General features: G+C 37.6%; 1 protein-coding gene across 1 annotated transcript in view; it reads left to right on the top strand.

Annotated features, from left to right (window-relative positions):
• Window positions 1-3,630: 3,630 nt before the first annotated feature.
• Window positions 3,631-24,952, top strand: part of LOC148879449 (cytochrome c oxidase assembly factor HCC1-like) — a 40,152-nt gene continuing 18,830 nt past the window's right edge. Inside the window, exons 1-6 of the mRNA XM_088960980.1 lie at window positions 3,631-4,004; window positions 4,125-4,307; window positions 7,985-8,075; window positions 10,891-11,103; window positions 22,415-22,504; window positions 23,577-23,709. Coding sequence (XP_088817106.1) covers window positions 3,642-4,004; window positions 4,125-4,307; window positions 7,985-8,075; window positions 10,891-11,103; window positions 22,415-22,504; window positions 23,577-23,709 — 1,073 coding nt within the window. The 5' untranslated portion in view covers window positions 3,631-3,641. The remainder of the gene's footprint in view (window positions 4,005-4,124; window positions 4,308-7,984; window positions 8,076-10,890; window positions 11,104-22,414; window positions 22,505-23,576; window positions 23,710-24,952) is intronic.

Genomic DNA, 24,952 nt, shown 5'->3' with positions numbered 1-24,952 from the left:
ATTAGATAAAAAGGAGATATGATGCATTGGGCATAGGATAGATTACAAATAAACCGATAGAAACCTGAGACTGCATCATGCAAGAGGCATTTGGCATATGATGAGTATGAGCCACAAGAGTATATGATGCATTGGGGGTGCACGTGTACACACAATACACTGAATCATTTTGTTTTATCCGAATTACACCTTTTCAATTTTAAAACGTGTCTCTTCAAATTCAAATTTAATTTTTTAAATAAGTTGCTTTCTATTTTTTGCGTCTCTTCTTCCTCATTGTGCCTCTTTGAACAAGTGCACTGTTCTAAAGAGGCTAAAGGACACATCTATGTCAATTTAGGTCTAAGAGCACTCTATAAGAAGAGTGTTGGCCGACCTAGTCTATACACACACCATTTTCGACATTTTTGTTTTCTCTGAGAAATCAGGGCATCAATCTTGTGTGGTTTGCGGAGGTCTGGTAAGCGAGTGCACGTCTACTAGTGCTCTATGGGCAGTTTTATCTTGGTGACTGGTTTGCAATCACCTGGCTGCACCATAAGGGGGCAAATACGGTTTTAAGGAGAGTGACCATGTTGGACGACCCAACCCTCCATCTTCCTGCAATTCCTAGTTTCAAGCTCCTACAACAACTTCACACCACTGCAACTTCGGTTTGGAAATCAATTACTGATAAGTTCCACCCGCTCTCTATTTACTATTTTTACAACATTCTTAAAACCGTATTTATGGAATCTATCTCTACTAACCCCTTCATGAGGAAACGGATACTATCAACAGTTCCTGATTTCTCTAAAATTGAACCCTTCAATGGAACCAACTAAAAGCGTTGGAGACAATGCCTATTGTTTGCCTTATAACAGTTAGGGATAGCTTTCGCTTTGACTGAACTGAACCCATTAAATATGGAAGAACCAGCTCATTCTGTTGTTGCAGAATATTGGACTACAGCCGACCACCTCTGCACCAACCATATCCTAAACTGCTTGTCCAATGAACTGTACAATGTTTATTCTTCCTAAATCTTTTGTGTGTGTGAAGATTTGAACCCAATTACTCGGTTACGATAGCCATGGTCTCACTTGACCATTGAGTGACTTAAGTAATTTGATAATATTTCTTCAATTTAATACTTGAATGTGTATGATAAGTAAAGTAAAAAGTAATATTTACAAAATATAAATTATAATTACAAAATTTGAATTATATATTATATATTATGATAATCAACAAATTAAATTACTGGATTTAATTAATAAAATTAATGTAAGTTTTGAATTTTATTATTATTATTATTATTGATGAAAATCAATCTTTTAAAGAACGTTTTCCCTTTTCTTGGCAAGAGGTGATAAAGAAAGAGTAGGTTCCATGGGTAAACCTTATAATGACCTTGGAATCGCCTAGGCAAAATCCAACCTTGGGACCAATATAATCTTGATAATGCCAAACTTGGACTTGTAGGTTCTAGGTTTTGCTTGGTCTTGCCTTGGAACCAAATCGAATTAACCCATGCTCGCACCTATAAATAGCAATATGTTCACAAAAATTCTTGGTTATTGGCAAGCATGATAATGATTAGAAAAGAAAATGCAAGTCATGGGTATGCTGCTGCTGAATATGAAGAGAATATGTTCATGGCAGAAAATGGCGAAAAGGGTAATCTTTCCATATTGGAAAATAACACATAAACATATATGGATAAAAAACAAGACATCCATTCAGGGGGTCTTTGGTATAGTAGTATAGAATTGCCATTAGTAGTTGATGAATACAAATTTGTGAGAGCGATTTTTTATTTTTATTTTTTTAGGACAGAATGAAAGAAGGCTACACAAGACGGGGGGCAACATGACCCCATTCATCACAAAAACAAATGAAAAACTAAATTCCAAGGAAATTTATTACCAAAAAAATTTTACCTTCTGAAGAAGACAGTCGATGACGAACTTTGAATCACCTTCAATAATAATGGGCCTGCCGTGAAAATGGAAAGCAATGTTGTGGGCTTTCCAAGCAACCCAATCTTCAGCCAGGTTAATAAAAGTTATGCCAATAGAAGAAGCTAGCAATACATGCCACCGAGTAGAAACCATCAAGCATATAGGAGGCATCAAAGTTAATTTTTATAGAACCCTCATAGGGGGCTAGTCCACCGAATAGGCAGCCCAAACCTTATTACGAGTGTTCAAATAAAACCTACTCACTCATCAAACAAGATTTTATTTAAGAGGTATGTCAATTAGAATGGGAACATTGAAAATTTTCTCATTTCTATTTTCCCAAAATAAATCACAAAATAACCATAAATTTCTCTTTAAATAATGGATCATCATTATCACTACGATTTTTAGTGATTCTTATCCACCAATTATGAATTGAACCATCTCTCACCGGGACAAACATCATTTGAGGCTTTTGAGCCAATGATCGTCCATACTTGATTTACATGCGATTTGAGTTGATTAATACAAATTTCTATTTCAACCTAAAATTTCAATTTTGAAATGTTTTAAACTGTCAAATTTGATCTTTTATCACACACATGTAGCTTTTTTAGTTGAAATGGCACTTGTATACGATGTGGTAATACATAATTTTAATAAATCTGTATTTATCAACCCAAAATGCAAGGAAATGAAATGCCACTATGCCAAACACCAGCTTTTATTTTGTTAAAGAGTTAGGTTTAACTCAACACGATAGTTGTTGTTCATGCTAGGAACCAATTATAATACTCCACATCAGTCATAAAATATAAGAGACTCATAACCCCTTGTTATGGGGTTATATTTTACAACTGGCGTAGGACGTTATCATTGGTTCAACTAATCTGATTTTTTTTCCAGGAAAAAAAACCCTTTTGGCTTCTAGAACACAAAAAGCCCATCGTAAAAGCACTCCTAAATAGGGAATGCCAATGGGTCAGGTTTATCTCAACCCTAGCCCAACAAGGTCTAATACGATACCAACTCCACCCCACATTGTACTTTTGTTAATACATCTTGAAGACCCAAGATCCATTAATTTTATTTAGAAACTTGTTTTTATAGATTCTAAGGTGTTATTTTTCCTATTAAAAAAAAAAAGAAAACCAAAATTAACATGTAAATAAATCTTAAGTTTTAAGGCTATAGAGTTAGATGTTAAAAATTACAAGAATATGTTGTACACATGAAGGGCATCATGACACAGCCCATTGGGTCAGTCAATACCCAACCTGAATGGAACCCAACTCAGGATGAACAATCAAAACCCTAATCCAACCCTAGGGATGGCAATTTCCCCATCCCCGACAAGGATCTGACTTCCCGGCCCGATGGGGTCGGGAATTGATATTATTTTGGCGAAGCAGAAATGAGGATAGGGATTAATAGGAATCTCCGATCGGGGTCAGGGTCAAGGATGGGGATTGAGATGTCCACCTCACCCCAACCCCGATTATAAATATATATATATATATATATATATATATATATATATATATATATATATATATATATATATATTTGTATTATTATATTTATTTTTCAAAAATATATTGTCATCTAAAAAAATTTCGAGGATTTAGGTAGGAACGGAAAATCTGATCCCCACACAGAACCCGCCCCGTTGCGATTCCTATCCGACCCTAAAGCCGAATGTGTGTTACCCTAACACGGGTTTACCATTTTACCCAACCCATTGACATCCCTACTCCCAAACGTGGCCTAAGCTGCACTGGAAGCAGGTCAAAGGTGCCTCTGGATTTACAACCTTCATTTCTTCTTTTCAGACTCGCCGTCTTCGTTAAACTCCGAATCCTTCCCCGTCTGACCAGAAGCTTGGTACTAGCAATGGCGTCGGCTATTTCGAGAAACAAATATTGTTGGTTCATTCGTCGCAGTCTCCTCTTCTACAATCAGCACCACTGCAAGCTAATTAAGGCATTGCCTCCCTACATTCAACGCTTCCATGGAGTCCCGGACATTCCCCAATTTAGAGCCAACCCAGCCATCTCATCGGTCTGTCATCTTATATGTTCTTAACGATCTTTCAGTTGAACTTTATTTATTGTTTAAACAGAATGTTATGAAATTCGTTCTTATATCTTCCCACTTTGAGTACTTCGCTTTATTTTACAGGTTAGTTATCTAGGTTATGGAACGCAGCCGTGCACTATAGTTCAAAGATATATATGTAACAGTACTACTGTTAATCCTGAAAACCTAGCGCCAAAGAAGCCTGTAGAATCTAATTCCGAGGAGAGTGAGAAATCTGGGGAATCACAAGGAACTGGTGAAGCCGGGAAGCCTGTTCGTGGCGGGGTAAATTTTTGTTACTCCATATTTCTTCTACTATATTAGCTGAGATCTTAGATTGATTGAATTATCTTTGGATCACTTTTCCATGAGAATGTCACTCCGACTTGATAGGCTTGTTAAATTTATTCAGACAGCACGTTGTTTCATGTGAACAGGTTGTAAATTATCTAACAGAAATCATTTAATGGTATTCATGCCGATGTAGTGATATGAATACCCTTTTCTGTCCCAAATCTTCCATGTTACAACACAACAGTTGTTTCGCATTTTAATAAAGAGAGAGAGAGAGGGAGGGAGGGGACTTTTTTTTTTTTTTAAGATTTAGATAATCATGATAATAGCTGGATAGGATTAATCTATGCAATTAGCAATCGTTTTTGTGTTTTAGGAGGGTAAAGGACTGAAGGGAATTATAGTGGCATCATATAATACAATACGATATAATTTGGTTTGTGTTATGGAAAGAAAACTTGATTATTTTCTTATGGAAAGAGTTATGAGCAATTCATTCCCACATAATGGATTGAGTTCTCATAGTTGGTTTTATCATTGCACTGTAGCTGTGGTACACTTCTGTGTGGTCCATTCTTCAATTTTTTTTTTTTGTTTTGAGGCACCACAGTGATTTAAAAGGTGCGTCTGAGGCGCACATGCGAGGTGTATACCCTAGGCGTGTGCCTGATGCGCCTTATGCCTCAGACCAGGCATGCACCTTTTGAAAATTTAGCGCTTTTTTGCTTTTTTTTGAACCTAGTAGCTGGGCCGGGGGCTCTGCCCCCGGACCCCCATGCCACGCCCCTCAAGGCAAGCCCAAACAATCCATGTTAGGGTCTTAAATTCTTAGTTCTCACACAAAAAATAATGATTTTATAATTTTGCTAAATTATAAAATATATTCTATTTGATAATGTTGTTCGTTCATTCAGCCTAATAAAATGTTTTCTTAAAAAGCAATTAAAATTATAAAATCATTATTTTTTGTGTGATAACTAAGAATTTAAGACCCTAACATGGACTTGTTTGAGTTTGCCTCGAGGGGCGTGGCATAAAGGCAAATCGTAGAATCAGAAATGTAATATGCTTTACATCACATTAGCTACTTGAAGTAATGCAATTGAGGAAAAAAAGAGATTGTGGGCTTTACATGCTTGAAAATGTTTTATATGTTTGATTTTATTTTTAAATTCTCATTTGGATATGCTTTACATGTTATGTTTATGTATTTTAATTTTAGATAATAGGTTTTTTAAAACATGTATTTTAAAATTTAAGTTTATATTTTTTATTAATATTATGTTTAATGTTTTTTTTTTTTAATTTTTGCGCCTTGCTTCAAAAATGCGCACGCCTTGCCTTGCGCGTTGCGCCTCAGATGCAAATTGGCCCCTGCGCTTTTTTGCACCTTGCACTTTTAAAACACTGAGGCACCAATTGCACTTGATGTTTGAAAGAACACCTAAAATTGGATGAAAAAAATTAGGTAAAACCTTCTAAGAATCTAGAACCTTGTGGTTCTGTATGAGGCTTTGTCCCCAGAAATTTCAGCGTTGATCATATTCTAAATTCCAAATATGGAAATGCAGATCTTCTCAGAGATTTATTTTATTCAATTCACTGTTGGACTTTGTCAATAAAATAAATGTGGCTGCAGTGATGGACGAGTGGGAAAGGCAGAAAGAATAGGATCAGAAACTCATTTACTTGAAGGAACCTGGGAGTAGCTCCAATAGGTGATAAAGAGGGAAGTTCACTGAGATGGTTTGGTCATGTGCAGAGAAGAGCATATACAAGCACTAGTAAGAAGAATTGATTTGTTACAAGTTGAAGGGTCTAGAAGAGCTATGGGACAGACCAAAAAGAGTGTGGCTTGAAGTAGTAAGCAACAATTTAAGACTCATAATTTAACAACAAAATATGGCATTGAACAGTAACTGATATTGGAACTGGAGTCATGTAGCCAATGCCATGTAGCTGGGACATGGCTTAGATGATGATGAATTCACATTTGAACTTTGATTCACAACTTGTGAGAGGAACATTATTCATGTAATCTTAGTTTTAGGTTTGTGAGGACTTAAACTTTACTAAATGGAAGTTGTGTACTGTTGGAATATGTCAAAAACTAATAATCCCAAGTTCCTAACTTGCTTGACCTTACATTTCTTGCTTTTACTGAGCTGTTTTTAGTTGGACTTGTTGCCATTCTTAAAAGGCCCCATTGTTTGCATCTATTAATCAAGTAAGCATTAAAAACCAAAAAGTTATTTATACTGATTAAGAATAGAGAGATAGAGGACGGGACCTACCTAGGGAGAGGGATCATACAGCAAAACAGCATAGGGCCACAACCAAAGCACAAAACATGGCCCTTATGCTAATAAAGAAGAACAACAAGATAAATACTATCTTCCAACATCCTTCCCTATTGACCCAACGGAATCTGAATCAGCAGAATTCGATTATGGTGGAATGAAAAATTCAGCCTCATCAACAAAGATATCACTCACATTTCTGATGTAGCAGCCGACATCCATCTATCATGATCTGGTAGCCACCCTTAGCTAGGATTTTGTCAAAACTCATAGCAATGAGGTTTTATGCTTTTCTTAAATTTTTTACTTAAGTTGAATTTGTTAATTCCAGTAATTAATTTGTTTGTAGCTATTATCATTTTACTTGTTCAACACTGGGAATCTGCCCTTGGCTTCATAGTTTTGGCTCTTCTTTTCCTGTCATAAACTCCAAGATATGGCTCCACAAAGTTGTATCCACATTTTATAAAGCTAAAGGATCACCTTTGTGTATTAGCTGTATGATGTGGAAAGAAATTCCACTCAAAGGTACTAGCTCATCCATTTAGAAATCTGTAGCGTACCTGTTGGATTTGAAGTAGACTTTCCCCATTCAAATGAATTCATCAACTTTTTCACGGGCAGTTATTTCTGGCCCTATAGGAGTAGGGGATTCAGTTAATGCAGAAATTCAGGCAGTGTTACAAGGAGCTGAGTTTGCCAAAGAACTGACCTGTGAACAGCTCTTAATTGAAGGTGATTCAAAGCTGGTGATCCAGTGGTTAAAAGAGCCAGAAACAGCAGCCTGGTCCTATAAAGGGGTTTTACAAAGATTCAGATGGCTAACTACAAACATGTCTGTCCATTTCCAATGGGAAAGAAGATCTGCAAATGGGTTAGCAGACTCGCTAGCTAAATAAGGAGTGCATAGGAGTCAGATGTTTTGGGCTAAGCTGTAATTCTCTGTTTTGATCTGAGGCTGCATCTCGTGCCTCTTTTTGGGGACCTTCTCTGTGTATCTATTATAATTCTATTAATAAAACTTCTCATTATTCATCAAAATAAAAAAGGTAGTGATGCTTTGTGTGAACTTGATGTTTTTTTTATCTGCTTGTATGACCTCGATGTCACTAATATGTCAAGCTTCGTGTTGGCTGCGATTTTAGTATTTCTTTTTCCTGTTGTAACTAGTGCTTACCTGTATGAACAAATGATGTTTTGAGAGGTAATAACAGCCTACACACAGGAAGGTGGATATGTATTATTGTTTTGCTTCCAGAATTTTCCATGCTTTCAATGGACTTCTCTCTAAGGCACATACTCTTGCTTGATATGGTTGACATTTGAGTAAATCTGTCTTAAATGATCTATATGAATTGCCTCTTGCAGCCTGTTTCATGGTTGAGCTTTCTTTTGCTGATTACGACTGGGGCAGGACTTGTATTTTATTATGACAAGGAGAAGAAGCGGCACATTGAAGGTAGATTACTACGGTGAGTAGGATTTGTAGGAAAAGTCCAAGGTTTTTAGAGTGTTAAAGTCTCATGTAATTTGGGGCCTTACTTAATGATCCCTTTGAAAAGTCAAATCTTATGACTTAGGTGTGTTCACATATGAAATTCTAATTACATGGACTTGTACCTTTTTATCTTTGATATTTTATTATATAATTCAGCCTGATTCAAGTCATGATATAGAAATCTCTCCTTGATTTGTAAACTGTAATTAGTTAAATAGGTTGGGTTATCCTTGTAATGGGTTGCATTTGAAACTATTATTGTGGGGCTTCCTTTTGTTCTTAATTATCTTCATCAAAGGGGGTTTCTGGGCTCAGGCTATTGATACACCCAATACGCACGAACATGTGTATCAGGTGTTTTGATACTAAATTTTGATGGTGGTAGCATGGGGAATCCAGGGCCCTCGGGTATTGGGGGGGTATTAAGAGATGAGAACGGTAATATAATAGTTTTGTTCTCTAGCCCAATTGGAGTGGGGGACTCTGAGGGCTGAGGTGTTAGCAGCTTTGGAAGGGGTACAAAGGGCTAAAGACCTAAATGTCAAGAAGCTGATTGTAGAGGGAGATTCTGTGGTTGCAGTGAATTGGCTAAAAGAAGGCAATTCTAAGCTTTGGAGTTACAGTAATGAAAAGAGAAAATTCAAATGGCTGATCAAGAATATGGAAATTCAGTGTACTTGGGTAAAGAGAAATGCAAACTCCTTTGCTGATGGATTGGCTAGGCAAGGTGTGAATAGGGTTTCTGGGTTCTGGGCTCAGTTGTAATTGTTTTGTTATTTTCATTTTGGGTGCCTACCCAATTTCTGGGGAGTTAAGATACTTTAGCTCCTCTTTTTTGTAAGTTTATTCCTATTTAATGAAATCTGTTGTTATTGATAAAAAAAGCCTTTCGGTCAGCCAAAGATACAATGCGATATGCCTGGTACAAGGCTGTTGAAGTCATTTTTTTATTCAAATAATTTGTAATAAGTGGGCTAGCTAGTCTACTAGCCAAATCATTAAAATTATAAAAAAGTATCCCGTATGGGAGTTCCCCCTCTTAAGTGGGGAGTTCTCTCTCTTTAAGTGGGGAGTTCCCTCTCTTTAAGTGGGAGGGACAGGTGTTCTTCACCTAGAAGGAGGGGGTAGTTACATAACCACCCCACTCCCTATTTAAGCTCCTTAAGGGGAAGCTAGAAACACATACACACGGAGAGACTCTTCGGAGAAAGTTTTCACAAGAGATTCTTAAGAAAGCAAAGATAAGGAGAGAAGAAAAGAGAAGTGCTCAAGGGAAGGCAAGGAAGGAAAGGTCTCACTAATACAGGTAGAGAAAAGGAACTCTGTGAATACTTCCTATTTATGTCTTCTGCTATGTATCCTTCTTTCTCTCTCTTTTGTTATTACTTTTGAGAAAGGAAAAAGAGGGAAATAAACCATCCACAACCAGGTGCCTTTACTTGGTTGATTATGGTCCCTCTTTCAAGGCAAAGTTAGGGATTAAACCATCTACATTCTAATTGTCGAAGACTGATTATGGTTCCCTTCAAATGAAAATGAAGAGTAGGGGGGAATAAATCATCTACAACCAGATGCCTCTACTTGGTTGATTATGGTCCCTCTTTCAACACAAAGTTAGGGAGTAAACCATCTATAGTCTAAATCTCAAAGGCTGATTATGGTTCCCTACAAATGAAAGTGAAGAGCAGAGGGATGAAAATCGTCTACAATCAAATATTCAATTTGATTGACTATGGTTCCCTTTTTGTATGCAAAATTTCAAGGAGTAAGGCTGTATACAATCAAAATTTCATCTGATTGACTACAACTTATTATGAAGAAAGGAGTGAGAAGGAAATTTTCTTTGTATTAAAGAAAAGAGAAATGTATTTTTTTGGCTGTATATTTTTCTCAATTGTATTTTCTTTTTCTTTCTTCTCATTCTTGTACACCTGATGTAAAAGAAAAGCAAATGAAAAGTTCTTTTTAAGTAACCTATTTTTCTTTTCTTTTGTTCTCTGTGTTCATTTCTCCAAGTGAGAATCAAAAGGTGTTTTCTATTTTCTTGTGGGGATGCTATTAAGGGGAACAATCCGTATGATTCCCTGAATGGGCCTTACCCAAAATAATAAAAACTCAATCACTTGATTGAGTGAATTATGTTGCATGAGAATTTATTAAAATTTTCACACCAACAGAGTATCGAATTGATACTTTGCTCAATAGGAATCATATTTGGAAGATCATGGGTTATTTAGCTCTTATATTGTAGAGGTGAGTCTTTGAGCCATCTTGCAATTTTTTTGATCAATAATAGTGATTCATTAATTTAGTAAAAAAAGTTAAAATATAGTACATTTTAGAGTTGGGAATGCATTACCCAACTACCCTTTAAGTTTTACCAATTGCAACTTGGCCCAAAATAGTTGCAGACTATGGACCCCTTGTTTGGCCAAATAATCTGCCATTTCCCTTTGGGCCACCTTACATTTGTCAAAGAGTCTTGTTTTCAATAAATTCCTGAATCCTATTTTCTTCTCTTTCTAGCATTCTGTTATCATGGATTTATTGTTTACAACTATAGTTGGTATGCTGTTCTTGTTTTAAAAATCCAAGTCACTAGATTGCTATAGTTTTATACCATCATTCTTTGTTTACAAGTCACTACTTTTCTCTTAATCCTTGGTTCATCTCACATCTTGGAATTGGCTTCACATTAGTTTCCCTTAACATAAAACATTTCTTTCTTTTCCTTATTATGTATTGATATATATTTTTTTTTGCTTCTTGTATATAGAAATACATAATGCCTCTGTTGCGGTAAAAGAGGGGCCTTCTGTAGGAAAAGCTGCTATTGGGGGTCCAATCAACCTTGTTGATCATAATGGGAAGTCTGTTACAGAGAGAGACTTCTTGGGGAAATGGACTTTGATATATTTTGGGTTCACACACTGCCCTGATATTTGCCCAGATGAGCTACAAAAGTTGGCTGTTGCAGTTGACAAAATAAGTAAGTTGCTAGTAGTTTCAATATTGCTGGGCTTTTACCAAAGCTTGAACCCCATTATTGCTGTCTGAAGTTGCTGTTATAAGACAACTTTTTAATAATTATCAAACTGATCTACACTTGCTGTGTTTGTCAACATAAGCTGATTTACATTCTCTTCTTCTTTATGGATAGTATGTAGGTGCATTTTTTGGTTGAATGAATTATTGTCATGTCCAGAAATCTGGTTTCAAGAATACCAATGAGACTGAATTGTAATTTAGTATCAATCACTTGTGGAGAAGTATGGTTTGCATTATAGAGAATATGATTGTACTAGGGAAATGCTTGCAAATTTTGGTAAATATACAGGTGTAGAATTATGGCATAAACTCAAGTCAAGTCATGTGTGGGGTTTGCTAAAATTATGGTGTAAACACAGGAGGATTAGGGATCTAATTTACATCAAGACTTATTCAAAAGATTCGTGGATTTTGCAGAATGGAAAAAGATTATGACTATAGGGTTGTTCTCTTTTCTTTTATTTTATTTTTTAAGTTTTAGTTGGAAATAGGGGTTACTTTTAGACATAGTATTTATTCAGTGACAGTGAAATAATGGTAGTTGTTTCTGAACTAAAACAATCTATTTTGCTATCCATGTGGGGATACCAGCTAAAAACTAGAGTAATTGATTTATAGAACCTTTGAAGAAAGAAGGAAAGGTTGGAGAAGCTTGAGAGAACCTGTTTGGATGCTTTTCCTGTATGTATACTCTTTGTATTACCTTTTTCCTTTAATGAAGTGTTGTTTACCACAAAAAAAGAGGTCCCTGAGATAGCCATTTCTACATTGGTGTTCAATAACAAACTTTGTTGTAGTCAATCCAGATCAGTGTTACAGTGATTTAAAAGGCGTGCCTAGGCACTCAGGCGAGGTGCATTTTAGGGTAGGCGCCTCGTCCAGGTCCTAGGCGCGTGCCTGGTGCACCTAGGCGTGCACCTTGCACCTTAGCCCAGGCGTGCGCCTTTTGAAAGTTTGCTGCTTTTTCCCTTTTTTCGAGTCTGGCCGCTGGGTCGGGGGCTCCGCTCCCGAACCCCCATGCCACGCCCCTGAGGCCAGCCCAAACAAATCCATGTTAGGGTCTTAAATTCTTAGATTTCACATAAAAAATAATAATTTTATAGTTTAAATTGCTTTTAAGAAGATATTTTATTAAGATGAACGAATGGACAACATTACCAAATGGGGGTTCTTGATCGCTTGCTCACCGAAGCTTCAAGAACCCCCTATTTGGTAATGTTGTCCATTTATTCATCTTAGTAAAATATCTTCTTAAAAGCAATTTAAACTGTAAAATTATTATTTTTTTGTGTGAAATCTAAGAATTTAAGACCCTAACATGGACTTGTTTGGGCTTGCCTCGAGGGGTGTGGCACAAAGGCGGCTCGTAGAATTAGGAATGTAATATATCACATTAGCTACTTGATGCAATTGAGAAAAAAAAGAGATTGTGGGTTTTATATGCTTGAAGATGTTTTATATGTTTGATTTCATTTTTATATTCTCATTTGAATTTGCTTTACATATTATATTTATGTATTTTAATTTTAGATAATAGGTTTTTTAAAACATTTATTTTAAAACTTAAGTTAATATTTTTTATTATATTATGTTTTATAATTTTTTGCATTCTTTTTCGATTTTTTTGCATTTTTTTAAATTCTGCGCCTTGCCTCAAAAAGGCGCGTGCCTCGCCTTGCGCCTCAGGCGCAAAATGGCCCTTGCGCCTTGCCCTTGTAAAACACTGCAGTGTTATCAAATTGTCTACTAGTCATTAATTAGTCAACTGACTAGTCAGATGAGGCTAGATCAACTGCATCACTCACTAGTTAGTTGATACTCATTAACATCAACTAGTCTAGGTTGACCAGTCAAATAAGCCATAAAATTATTTTAAAGCTTTATTTTGTTTTTGTTTTTTTGTTTTTTTGAAAACTGTAAAGTGAATTCATTAAAAATCAACTATAGAAACCCCTGTACAAAGTGAAATAAACAGAAGATATACAAAGAATCCAAAACAGCCCCATACAATCCTCAATCCCCTAAGCAAAAAAACTACACCCTCCTTACAAACAAAAAATTAAACTAAAATAAAGCACTTGGATGTCTATCTTTAAACAACGGGTGTGTAGTCAGCCATGAGTGGATCAATCATTTTCCTCAGAACATCTTCTTTTGATTTTTGAATTCCTTCAAATAACCTGTTATTTCTTTCACTCAATACAGTCCACAGAACAGCTGCGGGAATAATACTCCAAACCACCTTTCCAGCTTTACTCAGACCACTCAGCCACCAAGCTTCCATGAGTCCCCTAACATCTGCCATGTCTACCACTTAGCACCAAATAATTCCACCACTCTTAACCACATCCAGTGAGTAAAATTGCAGTGTAACAGCAGATGACTAGATGATTCCACATTCCCAATACATAGGGGACATGCCATGTCTACCACTTCTAACCATCTTTTGACTAAATTGTCTGTGGGTAGAATCTTATCCAGCACTGCTGACCAAACAAAAAAGGCTATCTTTGAAGGCACAGTTCTAACCCATATTCTTTGACTTGGGAAAGATACAGCTTCCTCCTTTGAAACTGCTTTAAAAAACGATTTTACAGAGAACATATCTGACTTCTCAACTCCACACTCTTTTATCTTCCCCTTTGAACTTGTTTATATCTAACTATTTGAAATGGTGTAATATGTGTAAAAGAGGGAAAAAGTGGTTTCACAAGTACGGAATGAGTGACATTCTCCATCATTAAGGCAAAGGATTCAGACATGAGAAAAGACACAACAGATTTCTTTCTTCTTTGAAGTGTATAACCTGTATTATCAATGGGAAAAAGTGGTTTCACAAGTACTGAATGAGTGACATTCTCCATCATTAAGGCAAAGGATTCAGACATGAGAAAAGACACAACAGGTTTCTTTCTTCTTTGAAGTGTATAACCTGTATGATCAATGTATTAAGCTGCTTGGCAAAAGGCTCTAATCTTTGGAGGTTCGGGGTTAGCTAGAAAGGGTTGGGGTGGGCTACATCAACGCTGTTAAGAAAGGAAAAGCAAGGCCACTTGAAAGAAAGAAACATAGCTCTTCTCAGTAAATGGTTGTGGGAATTCCCTCTAGAACCAAGTGGTCTATGGAATGCTGCAATCACTAGCAAATATGGGAATCACGCCAATAGTTGGGATAGCAATCTTCGCTTGAATCCATAGTTGTCAAAGTGCCCTTTGAGGCTCAGCTCGCCCAATTGCCAAGCTGTTTTGTACTATGTATTGTAAAATACTTTTTTATTCTTTATTTTTTGACATTATAATTATAAAATAGGCATTATTAAACTAAAATATTCATTTTGTGTGTTTATATTACTACTACTACTACTACTAAGCCCCTTTATTTTTTGAATTTTCTTTTCCTTCTTTTTTTTTTTCTTTCATGAATTTGTTGATTTTCTATACTTTAACATGAACTCTATACTTTTCTTATGAAAAATATGAATAATTATTAAGGAAATATGGCTATGGTACCAAGGGAACTATCCTAGGATCTATTTTTTCTATAAAAAAAATCCATGGCCTAGGCGCCCGCCTAGTCAACTAGGCGACAAGGTGCGCCTCTGACGCCCAGCCTTGCCTTGGCGCCTTGAAAACTATGCTTGAATCGGGTCAGAGACACTCATCCTTGGAAAGGTATAACCTCGATTTACACTTTTTTCATCTCTTTTATCAGATATAAGGTGGGCAAGGGTGATAGAATTAAGTTCTGGACTGATCTTTGGTGGGGCAACTCAACCTTGGCCAACTCTTTCCCTTGCCTTTTCAGCCTTACCACAAGTTCTCAACCTTGGCCAACTAAACCTTGCCCCCCGCCCCCCCTCATTTCAACCGGAACCTAACTCTTAGGAGACCACACCCTGAGAGAGGTATACCTCTCCCAAAATTCCCCTGACCTTCATGTGTGGACCCTTCACCCAGCTGGTAAGTTCTCAACCAAATCTTGCTTCAAGGCTTTAGTTAGGGAAGAACAAATCACTGATCAGTACCCCTTCAAGAGAATTTGGTGCACCCATATCCCTTCCAGGGTCTGTTTTTTTTTTTTTGTGTGGGAGGCCAGCTTAAAGAAAATCAACACTTATGATCTCCTTCAGAAAAAGAATCATGGAAGGTCATATTTATCCCCTCATGTATGTTGCTTCTGCCTTAAAGCCGGGGAATCTGCCAACCACATCCTGCTTCACTGTGAGGAAACCAGAAAATTTTGGAACTTTTTCCTAACGTTATTTGAGTACAGTTGGGTTTTCCTAGAACATGTGGTTGAATGTTTAGGACAATGGACAGGAAGAGGTTTAAGCAAAAGAGGGAAAACTTTATGGCAATCTGCTGCACATGCTATATTCTGGAGCATTTGGGAAGAGAGAAATAACTGGGTGTTTAACAATAGAACAAAAAACTGTGAGGAGCTTATTTCTTTAATCTGTTTTAGATGCTTCCTGTGGACTTCCAGCTCAGATTATTTCAGAGATGTCACGGTTGCTGACCTCCAAAGAAATGCTGTAAATCTTCCTCATTCTAATCACATACACCTCTACACTTCCCATAGTCTCAGAGTTGCTGAGGAAGGGGAGACAACTTTGTATTGGAGGTGTAATTAGAAGAAGAGATGGTACTATCAGTTGGGCTTTTAGTGGACCGATTGGGATGGCTTCCTCAACAAAGGCTGAAGTCATGGCAGCATTAACCGGCATCAGGATTGCAAGAGACCTGGGTTTATTAAATCTTACCATCAAAGGAGATTCAGCCAACACCATTAATTGGCTTACTAATCCTGATAGTGGGCCTTGGGCCTTAGCTCACTACTTGGATGAAGCGAGAGACATCCTCTCCTCCTTGAATGCACACGTGGGCTGGGTTCTGAGGGAGCTAAATTCTGAAGCTGACAGTCTAGCTAAATCTGGCGCCTACAGAGATTACTTATTCAGTGATAGTTTTCTGCCTATGTAACTCTTGAGTGTCTAATATCTGTATACATCTCCTCATGTACCTTTCTTGTCTTGAATAAAGTTAACTTTTTCTCAAAAAAAAAAAAAAAGGAAAAACAATAAAAATTCCAAAGGACCTAAAGTCTAAACTCTAGAGTCAGAGCTGGCAAAGAGAAGAAAAACATTTTTAAGAGAATTAATTAGAGAACAACCTTGCCGGGTTCATGGTTTAAGTGGTGGGAAGTTCACTTGGTCAAATGGTCAATTCCCACCTATCCTTAGAAGGTTGGACAGGTTCTTATTTTCAGGGGATTGGGTGGAGTACGTGGGGGAAGTGGTTCAAGAAGCCCTGTCTCTAAGAATGTCAGGCCACAAACCAATGATGTTAAGAAAGTTTGTTGCTGTAAATGGAGTTACCTTTCAGATTTGAAAGCGTCTGGTTGCAAGATCCTAACTTTTTGGAGTGGGCTGAAGAAAGGTAGAGTGTGCAGGTGGAAGGGTCAGTAGCTGTTAGGATTTTAAGAAAAATTCAGTTTCTGAAAGAAGAGCTGAGGGGTAGAAGAGCAGAGGTGTTTGGAGGGGCTGAGCTGAGGAAGAAAGAAATTTTGGACAAGCTTGCGAAACTGGATAGACTGGAAGAAGAGGGACAGCTCTCAAGAGAGGCTCTAATAGAGAAGGTTTCCCTAGAAAGAGAACTGGAAGGACTAATTTTGAGGGACGAGGTGAGCTGGAGACAAAAACACAACATATTTTCAGGCTTTTGCAAGTGCTAGGCATAGGAGGAACCTCATCTCGAGAATTCAGGTAGGAGAGGTGGTGGTGGACTCTTGGGAGGTGATTCAAAAAGAGGTGGTAGAGTATTACAAGAATTTATTCTCGGAAAGGGGTTGGAGGTGGGTGTCCTTGGGGGGATTGGAGCCTAGAAAGTTGAGTGATAACTCAGTAGTGTGGCTAGAAAGGGAGGTGGAGGTTGGGGAGATCAGAAAATCTTTGAAAAGGATTGAAGGAGACAAAACTCCGGGGCCTGAGGGGTTTAACTTTAGCTTCATTAGGGCCAGCTGGAGCTTTTTAGAGGAGGGTTTTGTTTGATTGATCAAGGAATTCTGCAACACAAAAGAACTGGACAAAAGGCTGAATGCCACCTTTATCTCTTTTGATTCAAAAGAAGGATGGGGCTGTGAATATTGAAGATTTCAGACCAATCAGCTCAATAAGCAGCCGTTGTAAGCTTCTGGCTAAGGTGCTTTCTTGGAGACTGAAATCAGTTCTGCACGAAGTGATGGGCGAAACTCAGATGGCCTTTGTGGAAGGGAGACACATTTTAGACGGGGTGCTGGTGGCTGGTGAATGTATTGACTCTAGGCTGAGAAGCGGGAGGCCAGGTCTGGTTTGTAAGATTGATATCAAGAAGGCACATGGCCATGTGGAATGGGGTTTCCTGGAGGAGATGCAACATTTGATGGGCTTTGGAGAGAAGTGGAGGAGATAGGTGTATGCTTGCATATCCTCAGTGTCTTTTTCTCTGTTTCTTATGGAGGTGCTTAACTTATGGTGAAGGGTGTTCAACTGGGATGGGTTGAAGGATTTAGAGTAGGTTTGGAGGGGCCCTACATCTCCCATCTGCAGTATGCAAATGGTACTTTTTTTAGATGCCTTAGTGGACCAGGTGCTGAGTTTAAGGGCCATTCCAACAAACTTTGAGAGTTTAACAGGTCTGAAAGTTAATCTTTCCAAGAGTCTTCTAATTAGAGTGGGGGAAGTGGAGAGGGAGGTGTCGGACCAGTGTGCTGCAGTGTTGGAATGCCGGTGAGGGGAGTTACCTTTCAACTTTTTGGGTCTCCTGGTAGGGACCAAGATTTCTGGAGTAGGGGTATGGAGGCCGGTGATAGAAAGGGTGGAGAGGAGACTAGAGAAGTGGAAAGCAAAATACCTGTCTTTTGGGGGCAGAATAACTCTTATAGGGAGTGTTCTTTCAAGCCTACCAACATATTATTTGTCACTCTTAAAGATTCCAAGGAAGGTGGCAGAAAAGATTGAAAAACTTCAGAGAGATTTCCTCTGGGAAGGAGTTGGGGGTCAAGAGAAGTTTCATTTGGTAAATCAGGGTAAGGCTTGCAGACCAAAAGGGAAAGGGGGACTGGGGTTTAGAAGGGTGAGGCTGTTTAACAGGGCTCTTTTGGGTAAGTGGCTATGGAGGTTTGGGCTGGATAGAGAAAAGGATTCTTTATGGAGGGTGGTAGCCGGGAAATATGGGGTAGTGAGGTTTGGTTGGGAATCAAGAGAAGTCTTGAATTCCTATGGGGTGAGTTTGTTGAAGGGGATTATGAATTTTAATAGAGAGTTCAAAGCTTTGGTCAGTTTTAAGGTGGGGGAGGGGTCAAGAGTGAGATTCTGGGAAGACGAATGGTGTGGGGTTGGGAAGCTGAGGGAGGTTTGTTCAAGACTTTATAGGTTCTCCGATCAGCAGGTGAGGGTGGATCAATGCTTTGAGATGAGGGGAGACCAATTGGTGTGGAGCCCAAAGTTTAGGAGGCCATTGAGAGATCAGGAAATTGAGGAATGTGTACTGCTGTTAGAAAATCTGCAACAGGTTGATATTTCTACTGCTGCTAGAGATGGACTGTGGTGGAAAGAATGCAAAAATGGAATTTTCACTGTGAAATCCTTTTACTTGGCACTGATAAGGGAGCAGATGGCTGCGGATCAGGTGGAAGGAGTGTGAAGGAATCCTGTCCCTCCTAGAGTGGAAGCCTTCGCATGGTTAGTGTTGCTTGACAGTATTTTAACTTCAGAGTTCAGACCACCTGAAGAATAGAGGTTTCTACATGGCAAGTTTCTGTTATCTTTGCTGTTTGGATGAGGAAACAGTTTTCCACCTGTTCTACACGTGCAAGAGGGCTCATATCATCTGGAGTTTCTTCTACTTTTTATTTAGAATGAACTTATTTCAGCCTTTGTCTATGGCAGAGTTATTCTTCTCCTGGCCAAGATTTAATGGGTGCAAGAAAGCAAAGATGTGTGGAGCAGTATCCCTTTTGCAGTCTGCTGGGTCTTATGGAATGAGAGAAATAGAAGATTATTTGAGAACAAACAGAAGAACATTGGAGGTCTTTTAGCTTTGATTGTAAATCTGGTGTCAGATTGGGTCCTGATGCATTCAGACTTCCTTCAGACTAGCAGAACAGAGCCGGGGGAGTATTTTTGGAATTTTCTCGAGTTACAGTCTTGTAATCTTGACCAGTTCTGTTTTTATTTAATTTTATAGTGCAGTGTAGTCAACTTGTTTTCTAGGTTGGGTGCTATCTTAACACCCCGGGGTGGGCACACTCAACAATGAGCTTATTTTTAATCAGGAATGATGTTATGGAATTTAGAAAGCAAGTAAAAAAATACCTATTTCCCTACCACAAGTCTTCCCAACATTATATTTTATGGCCTGAAACTGGGGCAAACCTTAAATGTCTAAAAACAAAAGAAGAAAAAAGTGATGGATAGCCTCAATTTCTTTGGAACTGATTCTAGTTAACTTCCTAGCTGAATATAAAGTATGTAAAGAGAAATTTCAAGTCGTTATGTTGAGTCTATAGAGGTTCTGTCATATAACTTTTAGAAGTGAATTATTATAGAACAGAAGCGTGTTTTGAAATTATCTATGGGTAAGAGTTTTGTCTTCTTTCTCTCTCTTAAGGCTCAGTTTGGAAAGAGTACAAATACAAATATGCACAGTACAAATACATACAAAATACAAGGTTTTGCACTCTATCTATTTGTATTTGTACTCCTTCCAAACTGAGCCTAATCTCTAAATAAAAGGTGCATTCTTTCTTCTCCTTCTTCCCTTTCTCCGCTTTTTCAAATCTGAATTTATTTCCATCATAAGTCAGATCCTTAAGTTTACTTTTTTTTTTGACAAGTATCCTTAAGTTTACTTATTTACCCACGGTAGGACTTTTCTCCTTCATGTCAGACATCATGGTTATTAAAGGAATGTTTCTTTTTTGATGAGCAACAAGGAAAATCCATTTTATTGATATAAACAGGAAATATACATCTTTTTACAAAGCTAAGAGCACAGCCATGCTATCCCTCCCAAAAAGGTTACATATTTTCTCAAATTAGTTGATTTCTGCCCTTGTTTAGTTAAACTTTGAGTCTAATTGTGAGCTGATCTTGGACTCATCTAAGTTTCTTCAACTCATTTCCATACTTCCAAAGATCCTTTTCCCCATTCTTGAACCAGCTAATTATCATGCTAGAGTCCTCTTCTATTACAAGTTTCCCAATGTCCATCTCACTACCTTGCTGAGCCTATTGTAGGACCACCAGCAATTTAACCCTTGTAGAATCTCCATTACCAATTGCTAAAGGAATGTTGGAGCTTGAAGATTGTTATGAATTTGTGGGATGTGGAAATTAGATGGCAAGAGGCTCTGATGATGCATTTTGGAATTTCAAGGCTTCATGTATGGTTAGAGGCCATGGTGGAATAGATTCTTAAAATGTTGAGTAATGTTAGGAGGAGGGTGGCTTAAAGTGTCAGGAAGCAAAGATGGTTATTGCAAGCTTAAGCATGGAGGAATCATACCCCTTGAATAGTTTTAAGGAAGGTAGAATCAAAAGATATCAGAAAAATGTTTGTCTTTCTTGCAGTGCAACAAGCATACGAGTACTTGCACTGGTTGAAACTTGAAACATAGGGAGTTCTCTTTTTTGAAAGTAAAATGAAAATTTATTAAAATAAAAAAAGAGCACAATAGGTAGTGATAAGACATCACCAAGAGAGAACAAATAAGGCTACAACTTAAACAGTTTTGAAGCAAAGGGAACTTGAGTTGAGGAAGGATGTTGAGGTGACATATTTGGGGAGTAGCATGCAGCAATTGGACATCGCTACTAAAGTATCCATTTCATAGAAGGAAGCGAAGGAGAGCCTGTTTCTTAGTGACTAACTAGTGGGGTGTCACCTTGACAGCCAATCAGCTTGTATCCTTCCTTTTTTTTTATTTTAGTAAAATTTCTTCTTTACTCTTCAAAAAAAAAAAAAAAGGAACAGGGAGAGGGAAATGTGATACTACAAGATACGGGGTGGTAAGTCTTGAGATCTTAAATTGCTACGGCCGACGGGTGCTCAGAGGCCCATCTGTTGCTGGGCCTTGGGGGTTTTATTTGGTTGGCTACTAGTTGGATGGGGCTGTTGTTCTCTAGGTATCCACTGTTGATGTAGGGGGTTGAGGGTGTATGCTTTTTTTAATGGATTTGATGCTTCTTATCTTTTTTGTGGACCTGATGAGTGCTGGTGTTTTCCCCTTGGGTTTGTGGTCGTTTCTGATGGGTGTGGATTATATTTTATATCCATGGTTAATGAGGCGTCTTTTTGGGAGTAGTGTCATTGTGTGGGGTGTTATATTTTCTTCATTGTCATCTCTTCAGTGTCCTAGATCTGCTGTAGAAAAAATGCTGTAAGCCAACACTGCACTGCCCATAGGCATCAGATAGTTGTTCTCTAAACATGTGCAGGGGGTTCCAAACCTGACAAGTCCAAACTGCTGTCTGACACTGGCAAGCAACCACAATTGTGGCTTTTAATATTCTTTACCTTTCTTTCTCATGTACCTTTTTTTTCTTTTCTTTTCTTATGTTAGTAATATACTGTTACTGTTTGAGGGAAGAAAATAAAACTTTGGTATCCGTTGGTAAAGACACTAAGGAGATGCATGAGAGTAGCCATCCTATGGATTATGGGAAGAGTTGAACATGGGAATCTTCTCCAGCAAATCTAAATCCAGAAAGGATTTAATGGATCTGGTAAGAATTACCTGTTCATTAGGTGAAGAGCAAGGAGGAGTTCCCTTGTTCTTCTGTTGACAAGATTCTTGGAGGTTGATAGTGGTGGCAGAAACTTCTTCCTAGAGGATTAAAGGTATTGTAGCCTAGACACTCTCTCTGAAAATATGATAACAATGAATTTTGATGGCTGTGGTATGAGAAATCAAGGTGAATCAGATCTAGAGGGTGCTTTCAGAGACCACTGGCACATTAAGGCCCTGTACATGGGTATACACACTATACCCAACTAGCACATATTAACATCATCATCATCATCTTCTTCATTCATTGCCTTAGAATGCAAGTTCCTCCTTTTAACTGTGACATTGCATATTAATAACCAGAATTTGTCTGTACACGTTCCTCCTTTAACTGTTGCATCTATGATTTAAGGTTCCCATAATGTGCTGACCTCTGACAGACAGTTACCAAAGCCTGATTTCATTGTTTTCTTTCCATTTTACAGAGGAAAAGGCTGGGATTGATATAATACCAATTTTCATCTCAGTTGATCCCGAGAGAGACACTGTTGAGCAAGTAGGAGAATATGTTAAAGGTGCCTTCTGATCTCAAACTTTTCAATATAATTGCATTGTTTTTCATGTAACCCATCCAGTTGTGCATTGCCATGCATGATATAATCAATGATTTAAAAGGCGTGCCTAGGCGCACAGGCTAGGTGCATTTTAGGCTATGCACCTTGCTTAGGTCCCAGGCGCAACACTTTCAAAAGGTGCATGCCTGGTACTTGTTGCGCTTCAGCCCAGGTGTGCGCCTTTTGAAACTTTGTGCATTCTTTCTGTTCTTTTGTGCTTAGCAGCTGGGGCGGAGCCCCCAGACCCCCAACTAAGTCCCTTGAGGCAAGCCCAAAGTTCATATTTTTAATTAATAATATGTTTAATATTTTTAATATTTTGCATTTTTTGGATTTTTTTAATTTTTTTAGAATTTGTTGTATTTTGGTGCCTTGATAGAAAAAGGCAAACATCTTGCCTTGCGCCTCGTGCCTTGGGCACAAAATGGCCCTTGTGTTTTATTTGTGCCTTGCTCTTTTAAAACATTGGATATCTTGTGCTTAAATCCATGTTTGCAATCTATTGATAAAAAAAAAAAAAAATCCACGTTTGCAATGTCCCATGATATGTTGATAATTTGCACAAAAGTTTCCATTTTAAGGGCTCCTGAATATCTATTGGTACAATTTCAATTATTACAGTGTTTAAATGAAATGCTTATCATACTTATAGCATGGATGAAAATGAGATATCTTGACAAATATCACATTTACATGTTTTTCCACACCATCTGTATCATATACAGATATGCTGGATATTTTTATTCTTTAATCTTGCTTTATTTATTATATATGGTTACTTTGTATTATCTTAGCTTTTTAGTATTAACCATGTCTATGTTAACATTTTTCTGTAATTCTACTGTAAGACTTCATTCATCATAATCTTCCATCAAGTTCAAAAAGTTTAAACCATTTGGAAATCTCGTACCCACTCTCAGTGAAATTTCTCATTTTTGAAAAATCACAGTTTTTTGTTGAAGTTGAAATTTTGAACCTTTCTTATATCAGATTTGATCAAATGAGGTTCCTAAAATGTCAATTCCTGTTACAGAGTTTCACCCAAATTTAATTGGGTTAACTGGTACGCCAGAAGAGATCAGGAAAGTTGCACGTGCTTATCGAGTGTATTATATGAAGACAGAAGAGGAAGGCTCTGATTACCTGGTTGATCACTCTATTATCATGTATGTATTGCTTTGTGTATTTTGCCATATATTCCTGCCATTTTAAGTGTTTGTATCTTATAATCTTCTATTTTTAGTATGTTTTTTGACTTTTCTCCTTACATGCTTGAATGTTATTACATTACATGTCTGTTTGTCTAATGAGTGATTATGTTGCATAAAGATAGGTTGTGTTCTTGGGAACCCTATATATTTTTCTATTTTCTAAAGTCTTTGTAAGGAATGTAAGGGAGTTGACTAGAATACTTTGGTGGAAGATTAATTGAAAAAGAGTTGGGTTTGGAACCACCTTTAAGGGGAGGTAACACCTCGTGCCTCCTCTTAGGGTGCTTCATGCTTGTACTATTTCTATCTCTATTTAATAAAATACCATTCATTCATCAAAAAAAAAGATTGGGGAGGTAACACCTCGTGCCTCCTCTTAGGGTGCTTCATGCTTGTACTATTTCTATCTCTATTTGATAAAATACCATTCATTCATAAAAAAAAAAGATTAATTGAAAAAGGAAGGACTTACAGAACAAATATTTTAGTTGGTTCGGATTCAGAACTCTTTTGTTAATGACTGGAAAAACCTCAAATGTGTCATCTTTCATGTGTAGGTTGCACATTGGTGCAACGGGATATGATGATAATCATATTCCTTTTATTCAGTGATAGATGATTTGATTCGGATTCAGAAATTTTTGTAGCAACTGGCACAACCCCACATATGACATCTTTCAATTTGTAGGATGTGCATCTGCATAAGGGGATAGGGGATATAGTGTCATAATATGCTCCTTTTTTCACATGGGATTTGACCCTTTTACCTCTAAAATGCATACATATATACGTATATACATACATGCACATAAAAACATACACACATGCATATAAATAACTAAGGCCTGAAGGTGGTCCAAGGTGCTGGGCCCAAATCCAGCCCAATTAAGTATGCTGGAATCAGGCTGGCTGGAAGTCGAAAAACAGAGTTGGAAATGTAATTATTAAAAAAATTATCACAGATATTGGAAAATGTGCTAAACCAGAACTTGAAGATCAAAGCAACAAGCTTATTAGAAGGGTGGTTGAGAATACTTCCAGTTTGTCAAAGATTTAGTGATCCTAGTTTCTCATAAAGTAAAGGCTTTTGCTTCATGAGAATCAGAAAGATCGTTACCCAATATCAGCTCAAGTCTCAAAACTTAAAGCTGGCAAGCAAGTGCGCACCATGCGAAGAGGTGGAAGTTTTAATCATTTG

The sequence above is a fragment of the Nelumbo lutea genome, chromosome 1 (assembly GCF_056320005.1).
Source record: "Nelumbo lutea isolate HS-2025 chromosome 1, American lotus-T2T, whole genome shotgun sequence".
Taxonomy (NCBI): Eukaryota; Viridiplantae; Streptophyta; class Magnoliopsida; order Proteales; family Nelumbonaceae; genus Nelumbo; species Nelumbo lutea.
The sequence above is the reverse complement of the archived record's forward strand: the minus strand, read 5'-3'. Positions and strand labels throughout refer to the sequence as shown.